Below are 19023 nucleotides of genomic sequence, written 5' to 3'. Positions count from 1 at the left end.
TCACAGTAAGTTGTCTATTGATTTTCCTGAATGAAAACGGCCTGCTGCTGCTGCCCACTGGCTCCTAAAGCCTGTGGTGTCTCTTGCCCGAGCATCTGTAAGCCAGAAGGATGGTGTTTCAATCGCTTGGGGGTTTCCCTTTTTTTTTTTTTTTTTTTTACCTCCCCCTGACTTTCCTCCCCCCTCTTTTCTTCCTCTTTGCTGTTCCTGCAGGTCTTCGAAGGGCATGATTCTCCAGTAATAATCCTCGCCCTGATCCAAGGTGCAGGTTGCCCTCCCTCCCTTCCAGGGAAGACTGCTTCTTGTGTGACACCAGCCATCGAAAGAGACTCCAATGGACTTACACCGGGCAGCCTTCAAGATGGAGAACTCATCCTATCTTCCCAACCCTCTGGCATCCCCGGCACTGATGGTCTTGGCGTCCACTGCCGAGGCCAGCAGGGATGCATCCATCCCTTGTCAGCAGCCACGACCCTTTGGTGTACCTGTCTCAGTAGACAAGGACGTTCATATTCCCTTCACCAATGGCTCCTACACCTTTGCCTCTATGTACCACCGGCAAGGTGGGGTGCCGGGCACTTTTGCCAATCGTGATTTCCCCCCTTCCTTACTACACCTCCACCCCCAGTTTGCTCCCCCAAATCTAGATTGCACCCCAATCAGTATGCTAAATCACAGTGGTGTGGGGGCATTCCGTCCCTTCGCTTCCACGGAGGACAGGGAGAGTTATCAGTCTGCCTTTACACCAGCCAAGAGACTCAAGAACTGTCACGACACAGAGTCTCCCCACCTGCGCTTCTCAGATGCAGACGGCAAGGAATATGACTTTGGGACACAGCTGCCATCCAGCTCCCCCGGTTCACTTAAGGTTGATGATACTGGGAAGAAGATCTTTGCTGTGTCTGGCCTCATCTCTGACCGGGAAGCCTCCTCGAGTCCAGAGGATCGGAATGACAGATGTAAGTACTTTGGTTGACCCCCCCTCCTCACCCCTCGTAAGCCTGCCTCGCAGAAGGGTTCAACAGGTTGGCAGCATCGCACATGCTCCCAGTGATGGGAAAGGCCAGCTCTGTCCCTTGTGACAGCTCCGGATGGCTAATGCTTACTTACCACTCCTCAATGATCAATGATATATATACTTCTTGCAGGTTTTCCGATGGTACCCAGAGGCAAGCTGGTCTCAGTGCCAGGCCTGCCTGGCTTCTCTGGAGACTGAGGAGGAAAGATGGTGCCATAGTCACACAGGAATGAAAGTCATTTTGTTAGAAAGCATAGGTTCCCAGGGAATTGGGGGCCCAAGGAAATTTGCCCATCCCACCCGTCTTTGCGGTCTTTGAGTGGTCCCCTGACGCTAGTGATATATATATATATATATATATATATATATATATATATATATATATATATATATATATATTCGTATATATATTCGTTTTCCTGCACGATCCACGTGACTTTATTTTCTCAGCTCTCTGCTCTTGGGTTGGCATCAGGTTGTTTTTCACAGAAGGACAAAGGTGTCGTCAGTCACCAGAGTCAGTCACCAGAAAGCACTTCAAACATCTGTGCTTTCCTTGCGTTCACAAGGCTGGAAAGCTGACTTCTCTTGGGACTCGGAAGGCTTGCTGGATGCTTATCCCAGGGCTAGCTTTTAGGACTAGACATAACTGACCCAGGTGACTGCCCTGTGGTTGATGCTCACGACTATTATTCATTTCTGCTTATAAAAATGGCTTTTCTCACGTTCTCCGGTGCCTTGGTAGGTTCTGGCTACATTTGCTAATCGTTTCAACTTAACCTTTCTTGGGAACTTGTAGACTGTAAGGGCAGAACCCTGCAGTCTTCTACTCTGATATAATCAGAAAATAATTGTGTTTCAAAGCTTTGGGGCTGTGGGTAGACAGAATGGCTTTCTTCAGGCCTGGTACGAGTTTATGAACTGAGGGTGTTTTTTCCCTCCAACCTTTTGTTCTAAGACTTGCTTCATTTTATTTTCTTAAGAGAACTACATCTGAGGTTTCCTTTCCCCTCTCCTCTGCTTTTTTGTGCTCTTGTCTGCTCTAACCACCAACACCAACACCATTTTTTTTCCCCCTCTCTTCTCTTTATGATGCCGAGGAGAGTAATAGAGACATTGCTGCTTTCTCCCCTGTCGGCCTTGCTTCCTCAGGCTGTCTCCTTGAATTAGGCACTGTGTTAACTTTCCTGTGCTAAAAGGCATCTGCCTACACCCAGCGTACCTTTTCAATAAAAGTCACCATAAAATCAACCTGCCTTGTAAATCCATCGCTCTTTGGTTTTGAAATATGTTGAGAGTGTGTCTTTTATGTCAGTGTCTGTAAGCCAGAGACCTCCCCACTTCAGGGAAAAAGGCTGCGGCAGAGCTGCCACGAAGCCCTCTGGCTGTCACCTTCTCAGTTTCTGTTGACTAGGAGGTGCTATGATCCTGCTCCTTGGGTGTACCTGCCAGACAGGTGTCTGGCCTTGTGCTGGGATGGTTTTCTGTTTTGTTTCTGTTTTCCTTTGTTGAATGTGGAAGGCTCCTGGAAGCTGGCCCCTGCTAAAGCTCTGCTGGGTTAGGGTGTGACCAGTTCATCCCCACTTTTCCCTCCAAGTACAAATTGAAAGTGAAATCCTCTGAAAACCAGTGTGTGGTGAAGTGACACCCGGAGATCAAGACACCTTTCTCCTCACCCCACAAGCCCAGCTCACTTTGAGTTTGTTATCATTTTAGCCAGACTGCCAGAGCAGGCGCAAGCTTGTTAGTCAAGTCAGAACCCATGGATGTGGCTATCCATTCCCCTCTGCGTGTCAAAGCCATAACTCTTCTGTTTGCCTGGTTTGCATTGCATGGTGGTGCCGTCCCCCCGTGGAGATGGATCCCTCACACAGGAATACGCCTGGGTGGAGAAAAATTAAATGAGTCTGTCTCCCAAGTGAAACGGAATTCTGACCTTGAAATTAATGGGACTCTGATCAGAAGGGTGGGGAAACTTTATTTCAAATTGTCCTATGAACGGGAATCCTCTTTCCTTTTGTTAAAGCATCCTTCCTTTATAGACTACTTTGTGTCCTTTTCCCTGTGCACAGAGCACAAGGTCTGGGAGTACAGGGTCCTTTACACACCCGGATTGTTAGTGTTAGGGTTGTATTTAGGACTAATCTTTAATCAGAAACAAAGGCACCAAGTTAAGAGGAGACTGTCCCCCAGTGGTGACCCTGGGTCTGTGTCCCCTTCTCCTTCCTTGCCTTGGGTGTAATAGCTGCTGCCTTTGCAGGGGCAGAAGCTATGCAGGTGGCCTATGGTTTTGATTCTGAGCTTTTGGAAGGAAGGAGAGACATTTTCTTCAAGGAAGCCTAGAAGAGCCCCGTGACAAAGTCGGTGGCAGCTTTCTTGGCTCCTGTCATACACCCAGCGTGTGTCAGAATATTTATGGTCTGTTTTATGTAAATACATATTTAAGGGCCGTTAGGAGGCCTGATTATCCCCACTAGATGCCTTTCGGGTCCTCCCTACAGAACCGTTTTGAAATAAGTAATATTTCTCAGATAATCGAGTGACAGTATACAAGACTGCTTCCAAAGGGAGAGAGAGCTCAGGGGCAGATGGGGCAGCAGTGGGGGTTGGGAAGCCAGAAGAGTGGAGAGCAACTGTTCAGAGGGGCATAGGCACAGGATGTCTGCGTGTGCCCACATTGCCAAACTGAGTCATGTATATTTTAGACTTGTCAATTATTAAAATTTAGAATTAATTTCTGATATGGTTGGCTGTTTTTTTTCAGTTCTGTGAGACAAATATTTTTTTCATAGAATATTTTTTAAGTCTTAATTAAATATAATAGTAAAAGTCCTAAGTGGGAATGTAGCTTCCTAGAATGTATAGTTTTGTTGGTAGGTGGAGTGGGGTGAGCACGGGTGTTCAGGTTCCTTACGGGGTGGAGAAGTTTTCGGACTGCGTTTTAGGTTGCTGGAAATCAGTTTTATAATGGAAACACTGACAGTTTTTACTGTGGCAGCCACCCCCTGCTCTTGGTTTGCATCCATATGCAGATATGTCCACATGCCTTTCAAAGCCTGCAGACATGCTGTAATGCACACGTGTTCAGCCCTTAACTGGTGTGCTGATAGGCAGGGTTTCTTTTGTGATTAAATGTGCAGAGGAAAAAATCCAACAGACACAAGTATAGCCGTTTGGGTGGTGTCCTCTCTTCTAAAGGGTACTTCCTGTTGCTTGCCCGTCCACCCACCTCGGTTTGCAGGTGACCCCAAGGTAGGTGTTGGGCCCTGTGGAGCAAGAAGGCCTGTGCACTGCAGGACCCACTTACTTGCCCTGGAAGATGGGAGACATGGTTTTGTGAGAAGCTGTTCTCGAAGGATGCATAATTCCCCCGGAAGGGGACTGAGGTAACTCCCATTTATTGTCATTCCCTGAACCAGTCCCCAAGGCTCCTTGTCCAGGGAAATGATGCTAAAATTTATGGGCCAATTACGAATAGTCCATGTTGTGCGTTACATATGAAGCGTCTATAGATGTGTTTCCCAGGGCCTTTAAAATAAACATTCCTCATTAAGGAAACTTTACAGCAAAAGAGACGGTAAGTCCTATGTGCTGCCTGGTGGTAGAATCCCTACATTTATTACTCTCCCAGTGTGTACTCTGGGGCCTGACATGTGCCTCTCCTGATGGCTTTCTTCAGGCCATCCCTGTGCCCAGATTCCTGCCTGACTTGTCTAACCCCAAATTGGAGTTGGTTAGCATACAAGCTTACTGGAGGCCTGAGAGAAGTCAGAACTGTCCATGTGGAGCTGTGGCTGGCTTTGCCTTCTGGTTTACCCCAGGAAGGGGCACTGGTCACTGCCCATTAGTGGTTACCCCTGGTCTTCTCCCCTTAGCCTTCCCTGTGGCCATGGGAACTTGACATCTCCCAGAAGCTCCTGTCTTGCTTGATGGTCATCTTTGATATATTTGGAAAGTCAGCCAGCCCCAGGTCCCCAAAGCCCTGATTGGAGATGGTATTTTGCACTCTAGATTTGCCTTTATAAAGGCACGTGCCATGGAAGACCTTATCAATCAGCCTAGCCCACTTAGGCCAAAGCAGCTTGGAAAGCCAGCTGACATCATAGAGGCGAGATAAAGCGTATACTTTCCAAAGGCTCTGGGATGGGAGTGGGCAGGGAACATTAGTTCCCAGGCTCCACCTCTGGACTGCAGCTGGAGCAGATGACCAGTGTGAAGGGTCAGCCACTGACCAGAAAGAGGGGTCAGAGGGTTGCCTGTATCTTGACTGCCTGGGTTCCGCCTGCCCAGATCTAGCCCTGTGATGCGCTCAGCTGCTTTGGGTTCTCCTCCCACCCCCTTCTCCCGCGGGGCAAGAACTCCTGTGATGTGTGTGGTTGTTACCGTTTGTTCACTCCCAACACAGTCACGGATACTCCCTTTCATGCTGCTGGGTTTAATTGTCTTGTTGGGATAAAGAAATGTTTGCACAGCTAAAGTGGGGCCGGGCTGAACCGGAGCAGTCCCCGATGGCTACAGAGCCATCTGGCCTGGCTTGGCTCTGCTCTGCGCGCCGCTCGCCCGGCTCCCGGGCTGGCTCTGGCCGCCGCTCTCCCCGGCCCTCGCCCGTAGTCGCCTCTCACAGAGGGAATGCCTCATCTCCATGGTGAGACGCGGACCTGGGGCCGTCCTCCCTCCTAGCGGAGCGCCCTCCCTAGAGTCAATTGTCATGCAGAAGCGATCCGGGCTGCCGTTTCTTCGCGGCCTCCCTCCAGACAGCGCCTGGCTGCCCGCAACGGGGTAGCTGGTAATTGACCGTGGGGGAGGGCGCGGGGACGCGCGCACAGGCCGGGCCACCCAGTGGGCAGCGCCTGTGGCCAGGTGGTTTCACAAGCGCTTTTAGGGATGCGGATGACCTCGCCGTCGCTCTTCAGGAGAAGTCCGCGCGCGGCCTCTAGGGTGCGAGGAAGGTCCGTGCGAAACCCTACCCCCGCCCGCTAAGTCCCCACGCGCCCACGTCTCTCTAAGAACCCAGTTCTTTGGCAATGACAGCGACCGGGAGAGATGTGCAGGCGGGTGCCAGGGAGTTGTTGGAACTCCGCGCGCGCGTGCGAGTGGCCATGGAGTAGGGTGGGCACTGAACCAGGAGGGGGCCGAGGGCGTGGGGGACCCTAGATGGATTGTGTACAGGCATGTGGACCCAGCTTTTCTTTCAGTAGTAGGGCTTTGAGGCTTCTCCTTTCGGTTTCAAAAATAATTTCCCGCCTTCATCTTGCTTTTCAAATCTAAAATATTCAGGGAGTGTTTCCCAAGTCCCGGCTTGGTGAATCTGCAGGATTGCTGGTATTCGGGCGAGGCGGTCGCGGTCGCCTAAGACGCTGGGAGGCTCGCAGCCAGCACAGCAGGACTCGTTAAAGTCAGGGCAATTTCTGGAACTCTTCCCACGGGAAGTTGTCCGGAACTGCTTTCCGGTCAGCGGCCCCAGGTTGATTATTTGGTAGACCCCCCCCCCCGCCGCCTTTTTTGTTGTTTGAAAACAAAACAAAAACCTCACAAAGAAAACAAAACCTCACACTGAATCCAAAGTTGCTCTTTGCCCTCTATCCTCTTTAGTCAGGCAGAAGAGAACTGAAAAATAAAATTATAGCCTTATTTTTTTTTAATTTTTAACCCTTACTACCACCATCTGCTCAATAAATAGTAAGCACAAGATAAAATGTAACATTTGTGAATACTCCAGATTTAAAGTGTCAATTCATTTAATCGAGTTGAAATTTTTAATGTTTTTTTTTCTTGGTTTTAACCCATAAACCACACGCATCTGGTTAATAAATATCAGACCACAAGTTGACATTACTCTTTATAAATACTTGAGATTTGGGGTGATGATACATGTCATCATAAAATCCACACGATTTTAACACCAAAAGAACCATAATTTTTGGAGTTGAATATTCCCACGCGTTAGCAATGTTCTCAGCACCATTTTTATCCCTCTTAAAGATCAGCTGCAAACTTTGGGATAATGTATTGCTCTTCAGCCGCCAACATGCCTTACAAATTTTAAAAGTGTCACTTCAATTGTGCATTTGTGACTGAACAGAACGTGTTTTTATCTTCAGTGTGTGCTCTGGGTGGGAGATTGATAAATATCTCTTTGGTGAAAAGAAAAATTTTTTCTGCAAGAACTTTATGTCAGGCAAGGTGATGCTTGGCTTTAATCTCAACCCTCGAGAGTCAGAGGCAGGTGGATCTCTGAGTTCAAGTCCAGTCTGGTCTATAAAATAATAATAATAATAATAATAATAATAAATTAAAATAGATAAATGAGTAGAACTTTATTATACCTTTTTCAGGTTAAGGACATGGAGTGGATTACCCTGGTAGAGGCTGGATAAACAGCAGGAATTTATCCCATTCCAGCCTTACCCAGTGGACTAAACTTATTTTTTTTAAATCTTAGTTACATTTTAGTTTTGGTATGAGGAAGGTGAGGGCTGTGTGTGTGTGTGTGTGTGTGTTTCTTGCAACGGTGCCAAGCTTATCAAAGGACTTGTACATTTTAGATGAGGTCAAATATATGGATCTAGGTACAATCTAGACTTTGAAGTTCCCATTAGCATGCTATGCATGCGCTATAAGACCACACTAATTCTAAAGATATGCAGGCTCGAGCCAAGAAGGAGACCTCGCTTAGGCCTTGCACTTGATGACCATAAAGGCGGGGAGATTTTTTTTTTTCAGGAAATATGTGAAATCTTTTCCTCAAACACAGACTTACTTTACTGATTACTTGGGGTAGTAAAACACTCCCGTAACATAAAAATAACTGAAATGTTACTTTTTTCCTCCTAACCTTCTAGGAAATCAAGAGTGGAGTGTCTTCTTCCCATATGCGTTCCCACAGTATGGAGCCCATAGACCCAGGTTTTACACCTCCTTTGGGTGTGTGTTTAGAAGTTTTTGTCTAGATCCTGGTTGAAGCTGGAAGTAATGGAGCAATTTGGGAGCTATGTGTAGACACATAGAACTGCCTGGCCTTTCAGATGTTCCATGGTCAGTCTGGAACTGAAGTGGGGGCCGGATGACAGGACCCTGTAGCATGGTGTCAAGAGACAGCAACCTCATGAGAGCTGTCTTTTCCCACTGACATCCATTTGCGACTGAGACTTATAGCTTTGCATGCATCTCAGAGCAGCAGGGACAGCTGGGGGTGGGGTGAGGGTGAGGGTGAGGGTGAGGATGAGGGTGAGGGTGAGGGTGAGGATGAGCAGAAGCAGCCCTGGAAAGACCTCTGCTTTATTTTCAGGTATATGATTCCCATTTAGGTGCCAGCTAATCCTGTATTACTCTCATTTGACCTTGGTTTTTTGTTTGTTTGTTTGTTTGTTTGTTTGTTTTTGGAGTTTGATTTAAATCAAGTCAGAGCAGCCTAGCATAATAAATACCTGTTAGAGGGGATAAAAGCTGGGTGGGGGCCCCTTGAGCTTCAACTTGAAGGAGTTTTACACCAGAGGCAAAGAGGCAGTCGGATGTCATAGTCAATGAACGCAGCCTCCAGAGTTGAGTTACGACCCCTTTAGCTTACTTGCTAGGCAAATTACTTAACCTGTCCAGGCTTTAGTGTTCCCACCTGCAGGCTGGGACTCACACAACCCTTAACAGAGTTGGTGTGAAGGACCCAATGACCACAGATCCATAGGTAACCATTAAGTGTCCATATGTAACGATGGCTGTCATTCCCAGGACGATGTGGCAGGTGATCCTTCCTCACTAGAAGCCCCAGTGTAGCCAGACACAGGGTCATTAGCGGCCAGCATGTGCAAGGGACCCTCTCACCCACTCCACCTATGGCAACGCACAAAGAGGGAAGGAAGGGAGGGAGGGAAGGAGGGAGGGAGGGAGGGAGGGAGAAAGGTTGTGGCTCGAGAGCCTCTTTCTGTGATGGCCAGCTGCTTCGTTTCCCTTTATTATCATCCGGCCACCAAGATTAACCCTGGGTTTATTCACAAGCAAGTTAATATAAAGAGTTAGATAAACTAGGTGTCCAAGTCCAGAAGAGACTTGACTAGGTTAGAGATTCAGTGGCCCAGGCCAAAGAACCTCAATCTCATGATGCTTTCTTAGTCAAGACTTTTGTATTATCGCATAGTGTTGGGAATAAATAGCGGATTGGAATCTGTGAGTGATGGCGGTTTGGGCCCTGCCTAATGAGATTTGCTAGCGTGGTATTTAACTAGTATTCGAATGCAGAGTTCCCGAGTTTTAGTACATCCATAGATTTTAAGTTACACAGACACTTTCACCCCCTCGCCTGTGTGAGACCAATCTGTGAACCTCCCCCCATCTGTGTGTGTCACAGTCCTGTGGCATGATGGATTGTTTGCGCTTGGGGGGGCTTAGGGTGGGGCTTGGAGGGGCCTTGCAGGTCAGGAGAGAAATACAGCCACAGCTCTGTGGCAGGGGGGGCTGCCAGGGAGGGATTAGGGGGGGCTAGGCGGGGACAGACCTTCTATGCATGTAGTGCCTGTATTCATTCTCCAGGGAGTAAAAGAGGCCTGGCTGCCATTAGTCAGGGCCACAAATAAAGTCAGAGCCTCTCTCTTTGTCAAAGCAAGCCCCATGGGGCTAGGGGATGTCCTCAGAGAATGACTCTAGCTGAGACCAACCCTCTAGCTGAGGGCCTTGTGTTGAAGGCTGTGGTTCAAGACAGTAGCTCCTATTTGGAAGGTCCCATGTTCACATAGGCATGTGCCCGTGACAGGGATTCGCTCCAAGGCCCAGGCTAGACTGAAACTTACTATGCTGTGCAGACTCGTCTGGAACTTACTGTATACTCAGGGCTCCCTGTAACTTGTAATGATCCTCCTGCCTCAGTTTGCTCTGCACTGGAATTACAGCATGCCACCAGATCCTGCTCATTTTCGGTTTTGAAGAGAAGGCAGATTCTGAGACTGAAGTCCAAATGGTAAGATGTTCCATTCCTTAGGAATAGTGAGAGAGGAGAAAGGGGAGTGTAGGTGACTCCAGAGGTAAAGGCAGTACATGCTGAGGGAAGGAATTAGCAGGGTTGCAGTTAGGGGCTCGGGCTTCCTTCCTGAGCAGAAAAAAAAAAAAAAAAAAAAAAAAAATCCTTAGAACAACAGAAGTCTGGATGCATGAGCTTCCTTCCTGACAGGCCGACCTGGTGGGGCTTCATTCACCCCAGCAGCAGTCAAGGCTGATTTACAGGGTGGGGTGGGAACATAGACACATCAGGTTAACCCTTTCCTGTCCACAGGGTTGCTAACACCACCTCTTTCTGTTCTCCCACTGTGGTGTGGACAGCTTTTTACTTTCCTCCCTTGGTCGCTGCCGAAGCACCCTCTTCATGAGAGAACTCAGACCAGGAATTGCTGAGTCTCTTGAAGGAGCCCAGTCTGCGGTAGCTGGCTCAAGGCTGACAGGAATGCTAGGGCCTTTGGTGAAGTTCTGTTGACCTTTGGAGTATCATCGCACTTTGATCATGGTCTCTGCATTGACGTGGCCCTAGAAAACTTGGGTTTTGTTGTTGTTGTTGTTGTTTTATTTTGTTTTGTTTTGTTTTGTTGTTCCTTGTTTTGTTTTTGTTTTTTCAAGGCAGGGTTTCTCTACGTAGCTCTGGCTATCCTGGAACTTGCCCTATAGACCAGGCTAGCCTCGAACGCAGAGATTCGTCAGCCTCTACCTCTTTTATGCTGGAATTAAAGGTGTGCACCTCTTGGCAGGAGCCCAGTTTTGTTACTGTGAGATATTGGTATTGCAAAGAGAATGGCGCTTTCTTCCTCTTGGCTGTTCGGTGGTGGTTGTGGAAACGACGGTAGAACAAGTCACCGGTAGAGAATACATTGGCTGATCCATTTCATCATTCAGCCCTATTTTCTCAGGCATCTACATTGTTACTCGCACCAGGCTCTGTGCTGGGAAGGGAAGGGTGAGCAGAATAATCATTGTGCTGTCCTGGAACTTAACGTTCAGTTAGCATCTGAAGGGCATTGTGAGAAGTGTTACTGCCTGAGAAGTTTAAACCAGCATGGGATTAGAAGCAGGAGTAGCCGATCTCATCCGAGATTCAGGTATCCATGAAGCAGGCAACCTTTAAGTTGATATCAGAAATCAGGCTGTTATTTAGTCAAAGCAGCTTGGGACAGCAGTTTGCTTTTTTTTTTTTTTTTTGGATGTTATATTGCCTCTGAGAATGGCAGAAAGAACTTCAGAGTTGGCATGGGTTGACTGCAGTAAACTGAGAATACCATTTCTCCATGGTAGGATCTGAGACGTGACCTCAGATAACCACGGCACCGTATGCAAGCTTTCTTGACAGCATCCATTTGGTGCTTAGATGATACTGAGGCCCAACACCAAAGAGGACCCTGCTTTTAAAGTAGCTCCTAAGCCAGGCATGGTAATTCATACCTTAAACCCCAATACTCTGGAGGCAGAGGCAGGTAGATCTTTATGAGTTTGAGACCGGCCTTATTCTACATAGGGAGCAACAGACCAATCATGGCTACACAGTGTCTCAAAACAAACAAACAAACAAAACGGAAAAGTAGCTTTCCAAAGATAAGTCACTATAAAATAGCATCTGATGACATACAACATGTATTTCACTATCAGAAGTCTCAGGTGAAGCTAGAACTGAGTTTGACAAAGAATAAGGGACCCAGCAATTTTTTTCCTGAGAGAAGGGAAGGCCTTATCATGCTGGTGTTTAGTCAGGTAGATAAGGGTCCTTGTCTTTTTACCGAATTTCATGGTCAAGTCTATACTTGGTACTCCACAGAAATATGATAGGTCACACGACTTTAGAGTACTTGGCGGGCCTTCACTAAGCACCTAAATTTCTGGCACCATCTCCTGGCAAAGTTTCCAGTGGGAGGAACGTTGCTCAGACTTGCCATTCATAGTGTAGGTTAGAGCCAAGAGTATTGAAGAAGTGAATGACAGCAGAGCCAACCGTTGTCCCAGCCTGGTGCACACAGACACTAGGGCCTCCACCAGCCTGTCTGTGGTTTTCCCTGCCTCTTATCTTCCTCATCTCGCCACACCCACAGTATTTCCTGCGCTTCTGTGTGTAGAGCGTTTGGCCCGGTGCTGTCTGCAGGGGAATCCGAGAATGAGATCGCACTTCCTCTTCATGAGGGCCTCTTGTTCAGCGTGAACAGTGAGGGTGTGCTCCTGGGAAAAGTGACCTTTGAACAAGCATCGTGAGTGTACAGACCTCGGGACAGGGAGTCAGCCCGGTGACTGGGGTTCACAAGTGAGCTGCTTCATGCACCTGTGGTGACGGGGAGGAAGAAGGAAGAGGGTTAGGACTGGTAGCAACTGTCCTCCATAATGCAGATTTCCAGGGCCCACATTACACTTGTTCCTCTGAGTCTTTGAACCACTGTGAGTTCAGGAGTCTCCCTGGTGATTTCCATGCAAGACTGGAGGGAAGGTTTTGCAAGAGTTTGTTCTTAAAGGGAGGGCTTAAGACTAGTTAGAAAGGATGGGCTGTGTTCTACCCAGGGATTCTGGAGGTGAGGGATGAAGATGTGGGTGCTGAGGACCAGCAGTACCTTCTTTCAGCCTCCTGCCATGGAACCATCTGTCCAGCTGCCTCTGACTGTGCCATTCCCAGTTCTCCCTTGCCCTCTTGTCCTCGTCCCCCCCATTGCCTCTCTTATTATTACAGATCAGCTGACTGCGCATGCTCAGACCTCCCCTTCTTGGTGCAATATTGTCATTATGAGACAACCCAGCAGAGGGGTGTGAGGTGCTTAGCCAGATGTGCAGGAGTCCAGCATGCCTTGATGCTCCTTGGGCTCCAGCCAACAGCTGTCTGCTGGTTGCTGCTGCAGAGGGCTCGCTGGGCTCAGGGCCGCTGTGCTGCTTCTGTTTGAGGTTTTTTTGTCAGCCTCCTTCCCTCTTCTCCAACCCTGGAACTTTCAAATACTTATTTGTACAGAAATAAGGCTCATAGGGTTGGAGGGATTAGTCACCACTGTCTGGCTTTTTGCTTTTCGCTGGAACCCCTTGGGTGAATCTGCCAGAGGGTAGAAGGTTAAGTGGAATGTGAACAGGGTTCAGTCTGAGGCCCGGGAACTTCAGATGTCTGTGGGTGAGAAACATCCTTGTTAACTGTGCGTCTAGATTTGGGGGTGGTGTTTCTTCTCAAAATAGCCTCCCCACTTTAAGCACCACATTGTAGTACAGTTATTTGCTCGCCCATCCCTCTGACATGAGCCCACATCTGTGGCCTGCTATCATTCTGTCCAGTGTGTCCCCTCTTGTTGCAAGTCTCTGGCTCCACAGAGACTGGGGTAGTTAACAGATTTCTACAGAACCATGGTTGAGCTCTGCTGAGGTTGCCTGCTGAGGGCCAGCACAGGGCTGGGTGCCCCTTGGAACATGTGCATAGGAAGAGGTGACTTCAGCAAGCTGTGTGGCTCTGGGTGAGTTACTTTTGTCTCTCTGCACACCATCTTCTTGTCTATGAAATAAGAGATGGTGAATAGTCAGGTAGTGGTGGCCCATGCCTTTAATCCCAGCACCTGGGAGGCAGAGGGAAGGCGGATTTCTGAGTTTGAGACCAGCCTGGTCTACAGAGTAAGTCCCAGGACAGCCAGGGCTACACAGAGAAACCCTGTCTTGAAAAATGTGTGTGTGTGTGTGTGTGTGTGTGTGTGTGNGTGTGTGTGTGTGTGTGTGTGTGAGAGAGAGAGAGAGAGAGAGAGAGAGAGAGAGAGAGAGAGAATATAACCCTTGTCCTGTACAGGCTCTCTGAGTTTGAAAAGATAGCATGGTGCCTTCTCTAATCTAAAAACAGCCATATAAACCACACACACACACACACACACGCACACGCACACGCACACGCACATGCGCACACACACACACTTTCAAGAGTCTAAAATGCTAAGTAGCCACAGGATGCCCAAACAGTTAATGAAGAAACCGAATGCTCAACCTAGAGGGAACCACGCGCCATCCATCCTTGAAACTGGATGGCGGTAAGGAGTCCATTTCCCTGAAATTTACATGTGATTTTCCTCAGTAGTTGGGACAAACGTCACCTGTCATCTGTAGACTCTCTGAGGGCAGGTTCACAGGGCACTGTCTATCTACACAAAAGTGTCCAGGTCCCCTGCGAAAGGAATTCACCCATTGCTTTGCTTCCGAGCAAAGTTTTGGGGCTCCTTTACGTTTTCATTTTCAGGTTTTCCTTCCTATTCTGTGTGGGCAAATTTAGGTCAGAAGCGTCCTGGCTGGAGGGATGACGACCAGAATGGAGGTGACAAAGGCTTTCTGCCTTCCTTTAGGCTGTAATAGCCTTGACACACCTTCCAGTGCGACCATACCAAGAGGGTTGTATGGAGCTGGGAAGGACTGGGAAGGACCTGACTCTGTCAGAGCTGGACAGGGAGGGTTGGAAAGAGCGAGCCTTTGAAAGAGACTTGACTCCTGAGGTAAACTTCATTGTGCGATTATTTAATAGACCATTAACAAGCAGATTCATTAACAAGATCTTAATTAACAAGTTCCAGGGTTATTCCTTCTACCTCCCAGGGGAACTGTTCTCCTTCTATTTAGTCCCAGAGACTTCCTACCCCTTAAACTAACCGCAGCAGATGCGTTTAAATCCAGTATTTTTATTGCAGACGAAACGACTGTAGGCAGAATGGCAGGGGCATAGTATTTTTCCTAACAATGGCTCGCTCCTTCTGAGAGCTTTCTGTGTGTCGGGATTATATGGAGTGCTTTCTGGGTACAGATTCATCATTTCCCAGTAGTAACTTAACATTCATAAAATTCTCCGTGAGACAGTCATTGTTGCTATCCACTTACAGGTGGGGGAAATCAAGGCACAGAGTGATCAAGCAGCGTTCTCTTTGTCACAGAAACAGAAGTAGCCAAAACTGAGATTTGAACCCAGGCCGACGGATTTCAGAGTCCACAGGAAGCAAGCCGCCCTGGAGGGGGAGGTCTGCGGGTCCCACTTAAGAGGACAAAGAAGGCTAGAGGTCCTGCTCTGTAGTGAAGTGCTTGCTTAGCCCGCGTGAGAGAGACCCCGGGATCAATCCCCAGGGTCCTAAGTAAATAAAAATAAACAAATAAAATAAAACTGTGAAGAAGCTGCTCACTATGTGCCGGCCGCAGCTGCCGTGCTTTGATGTGTCCGCCTTTGTACTTGAAGAGATTTTAAGGGCCTTTGATAGGGCGGTATTCCTCACATTCCGCAGGTTTGACCCGCTCGCAGCCCTTGTCATCCTTACTGTGTTGTGTTAGACACCGTGTCTTATTTGTATCTATTGCCAGTACTACGGCACAGCCTGAAGATGATTAGTTATGATCCAAAAAGAAAAGCTTGTCAAATAGACCTCGGGATGGGGGTTGCAGGTGGCGGTTTGGGGTCTGCTCACTTCTTATGTAGCACTGGGAAGTCTCTGAGCCTTTGGCGTGGCTGCAGCTATAAGAGCCAGTTCTGAACTGTGGAAGATGTGCCTACCTGCCTTTCCTGGATCCTCAGTCCTCAGGATGAAAGGGACCAACAGAGTTGTTATAAGTGTTAAATGAGTTAATATAAAATAAACACAGACTCATAGGAACAATATTTAGCATCAAATACATCTGCAATAAGTGTTAGCTCCAGTTAATATTGCAAACTTGGGCAGGTTTAAAGTATCTTGAGCTGCACTCCACTCCACCCCCTACACACACACACACACACACACACACACACCTATGCTCTTCATCTCCTTACAGGATTAGGGAATGGCAGTGTTGGTGGAGGCTCTCATGTAGCTCAGGTTGGCCTCACACTCTCTGTGTAGCCAAGGATGACCCTGAATTCACAATCATCTTGCCTCCACCTTCCAAACGCTGTTTTTAAGGCATGTACCACCCACCACACCCGGCTCATGACTTTTGTCTTTAGATAGATGGGAAAAGTCCCAGGTGACGCTAAGGAGCCAGTGTGCATAGTGTCATTTCTCCTTCCTGGCTCCAGTCATGTGAGGACTAAGGCAAGGATGATTTCCAAGGAATCTCTTTGAACTTCCCAAAAGTCATCCAGTGGGAATAACTAGAATTCTCCACCACCTCCTAACTAGGGAAGGACAGCAAGCCTTTTAAATTAGTTTGGTTGTCTGCATTTGCCTGACCAGCCAGCCACTTAGAGAGCCAGCAACTGGGAGTCTCTTTGGGAGAAGAAAGTGTCAAATACCTAGACCTGCTGGGGCGGGGCTAGGGTGGGGGTGGAGCTAGCTGGGGGCGGAGTTAGGGTGGGTGGAGCTAGAACTGAGCTGTCCCAGGTTGTTGGTTTTTTATCATTATTATTTTTGACTTTCTAATTCCTGCTCTTACACAAAGCTTTGAGGCTGTTTCCCTCATTGCTCTAAGAGATGCATTGCTTTAATTCTGTCCAGATTTCATCCCATTGCTACATTCTAGAAATAATCCCCGATATCTCGATAGGAAGACACAGTAGGAGCACTCATTCTGGCAGTTGGCTGTCTTCCAGCATCAACCCCACCCTGTCCCCTTCAGTTACCCCTCGATGCTCCCAGGTTCCTCAACTGGTCTCCCTCTCTCTGATTTTGTGCCCTTGTGTTCTTCCTAAGTAGCGGGCCATAGTATCACTTTCTTTAGCAGCGTTCTAACTTCTAAGAGGCTTACTAGGCAATGCGATTGCGGGACCTTTGACTCTCCCTGAGCCTTAGCCCTAAGTGGTTTATTCTATTAAGCTGATTCTTAGAGGTGGATAGAGCTTTGCTGGATAAGAAGTTGTGGTTGGGGGGTGGGGGGTGGGGAGTGGCAGTTAGAATAGGAAGTGGTCACTCCCTCTTCTGCTACACCCCACCCTCCAGCCTAACCCTGCCCTAGTGAGTCTGTTCAAAGCTGGAGGAAGGAGGGAGTGGAGATGAAACTAAGCCAACGAGCTAGAAGTTGGTCCATGTCCCACTCACCCCACCCCGCCCACCACAATGCCTCTCCTTCCTCACTTCTACCTTTCTCAACTGTTCGCTCCTTGTCTTCCATCTTACCACTTCTGGGTTTTTCTTTCCACCCCTCCTCCTGCCTCAACTGCAACTCAGAAGTTGGAGCCAAGCGTGAAGGAGTAAGGCATAAAAATCACGAACTATTGAGTCAAAGAGATGAGCCCTATCCATTTATGGAAAGTAGAGAAAAATTAACAGAGGCTAGCTCAACAAAGTCAGGATCGCAGAGTTTTCCTTGATGTTTCTCTTGTTCCGTGTAGGTGCACTCTCCCCTCTGACAGTCCTATCCACATGAAGGACTTCCGGGTTCCTCCTTTATTGTGTTTGTGGTTCCAGGAGACAGCAGGTTTGGAGAGCAACGGCCTGGCTTGTGTCTTGGTTGTCAATTGGTGTGCCGAGCTGCTGAGAAACTGAGAGGACTCTGTGAGTGGGAAACCAGAGCTGTGGAAGAAGTGAGGGAGGTAATCAGGCCCGCGAGGATAGGAAGAACACAGGATGTTCTTCAGCCAGAATGGAGGAGGAGGAAACCCAAAGAGACCAGAGGGCTAAACAGAGAAGAGGGAACTCAAAGCTGGGGGTGGAAGAAGACAGTTGGAAGGACTCCTGGGAATCCCGAATGGCTGTTGTGATAGCACGGTCCTTTCCGTGAGGGTCTGCGGAAGCAGGGACTTCACAAGTGTGGTGAGAGGGTAAAGTGGGTTTTTTTTTGTTTTGTTTTGTTTTGTTTTGTTTTTGTTTTTGTTCTCCAGATCATGGGATGTATCGTACATTCATCTGGTCAAGTACATGAAAGTGAATGTTCTTTATAGTGTTGTTTAGGATGTAGGGAAAAAAAAGAAATTAATTTTGATACCTACATATAAAACTGGTATAAAAAACAAAGTTAGGACCCTAAATACTTCTACATGCAACAAGGTAGAGAGGGAAAATTTTCCTCTGTGAAACAAGGTAGTGAGTGAGATAGCTCAGTGTATAAATGTTCATGCCTCTGAGCTGGATGGCCTCGGAGTGATCCCTTAAGACCTCTGTGGTAGGAAGAGAGAACTGTTTCTCCTAAGTTTTTATATGACCTCTATATGCTGTGTTACACATATACTCTCCATCCCATAATAAACAAAGAATGTAATAGACACTGGAGAAACAGCTCAGCAAGCAAAAGCACTTGCTGCTCTTCGAAAGGACCTGAGTTTAGTTCCCAGCACCCTCATGGCAGCTCACAATCCCCTGGGACTGGAGTGACAGGGGATCTGATGTTCTCTTCTGGCTTCTTTGGCATCAGACACACATGTAACACACATACATGCAGGGAAAACACTCATAAAATAAGAATAAATAAATCTTTCAAAAAGAAATATAATAAAACATTTTGAGGATTACTTACATAGAAAAATGCATGTTTATCTGTATGCATATAAAACATTCGGAACAATGTGTGGGGTGTGTGTGTGTGTGTGTGTGTGTGTGTGTGTGTGGTTTCCTCTGGGAAACTGGAAGTACTAGGCTAAGAGGAAGGGACTAGCACTGCTCTGGGCACCTATGAATAGTAACTTAAGAGATAGTATATGCATGTGTTGTTTTTATAATTAAAAAATCCAGTTTATGACTTTAGAAGATAATCTGGGGATTCTGGCAAAGCAAGAACATCAGGTAAACTTCCGGGGAAATCTGGATAAAGTATGGATTTTAATTCATAAAACTGTTACCAATATGGACTCATTGGTTTTGACAAATATACCATATTAATATTGGGTATAAAGAATAAGGGAAAGTGGGGGAGTACAAAGAAATTCTGTGCTAATTTTGCAGTTTTTATTTATGTCTAAGGCTATCGTAAAATAAAATTTTGTCTTTAAAATGTAATAGGGAGGGGCTGGTGAGATGGCTCAGTGGGTAAGAGCACCCGACTGCTCTTCCCAAGGTCCCAAGTTCAAATCCCAGCAACCACATGGTGGCTCATAACCATCCGTAACAAGATCTGACGCCCTCTTCTGGAGTGTCTGAAGATAGCTACAGTGTACTTAC

The 19023-nt window shown here is 47.5% G+C and overlaps 1 protein-coding gene across 2 annotated transcripts in view; it reads left to right on the top strand.

Moving 5' to 3' along the window:
- The first annotated feature begins 213 nt into the window (after positions 1-213).
- The window catches only part of Rnf220 (ring finger protein 220), a 222915-nt gene continuing 204105 nt past the window's right edge, over positions 214-19023 (top strand). Inside the window, exon 1 of one of the 2 annotated variants that reach the window (XM_029539842.1) lies at positions 214-959. In XM_029539842.1, coding sequence (XP_029395702.1) covers positions 335-959 — 625 coding nt within the window. In that variant the 5' untranslated portion in view covers positions 214-334. The remainder of the gene's footprint in view (positions 960-19023) is intronic. The other variant, XM_021200152.2, reaches the window with a different exon arrangement.

The sequence above is a fragment of the Mus pahari genome, chromosome 6 (assembly GCF_900095145.1).
Source record: "Mus pahari chromosome 6, PAHARI_EIJ_v1.1, whole genome shotgun sequence".
Taxonomy (NCBI): Eukaryota; Metazoa; Chordata; class Mammalia; order Rodentia; family Muridae; genus Mus; species Mus pahari.
Note: the sequence above shows the minus strand (reverse complement) of the source record. Positions and strands in the feature narration are given on the sequence as shown.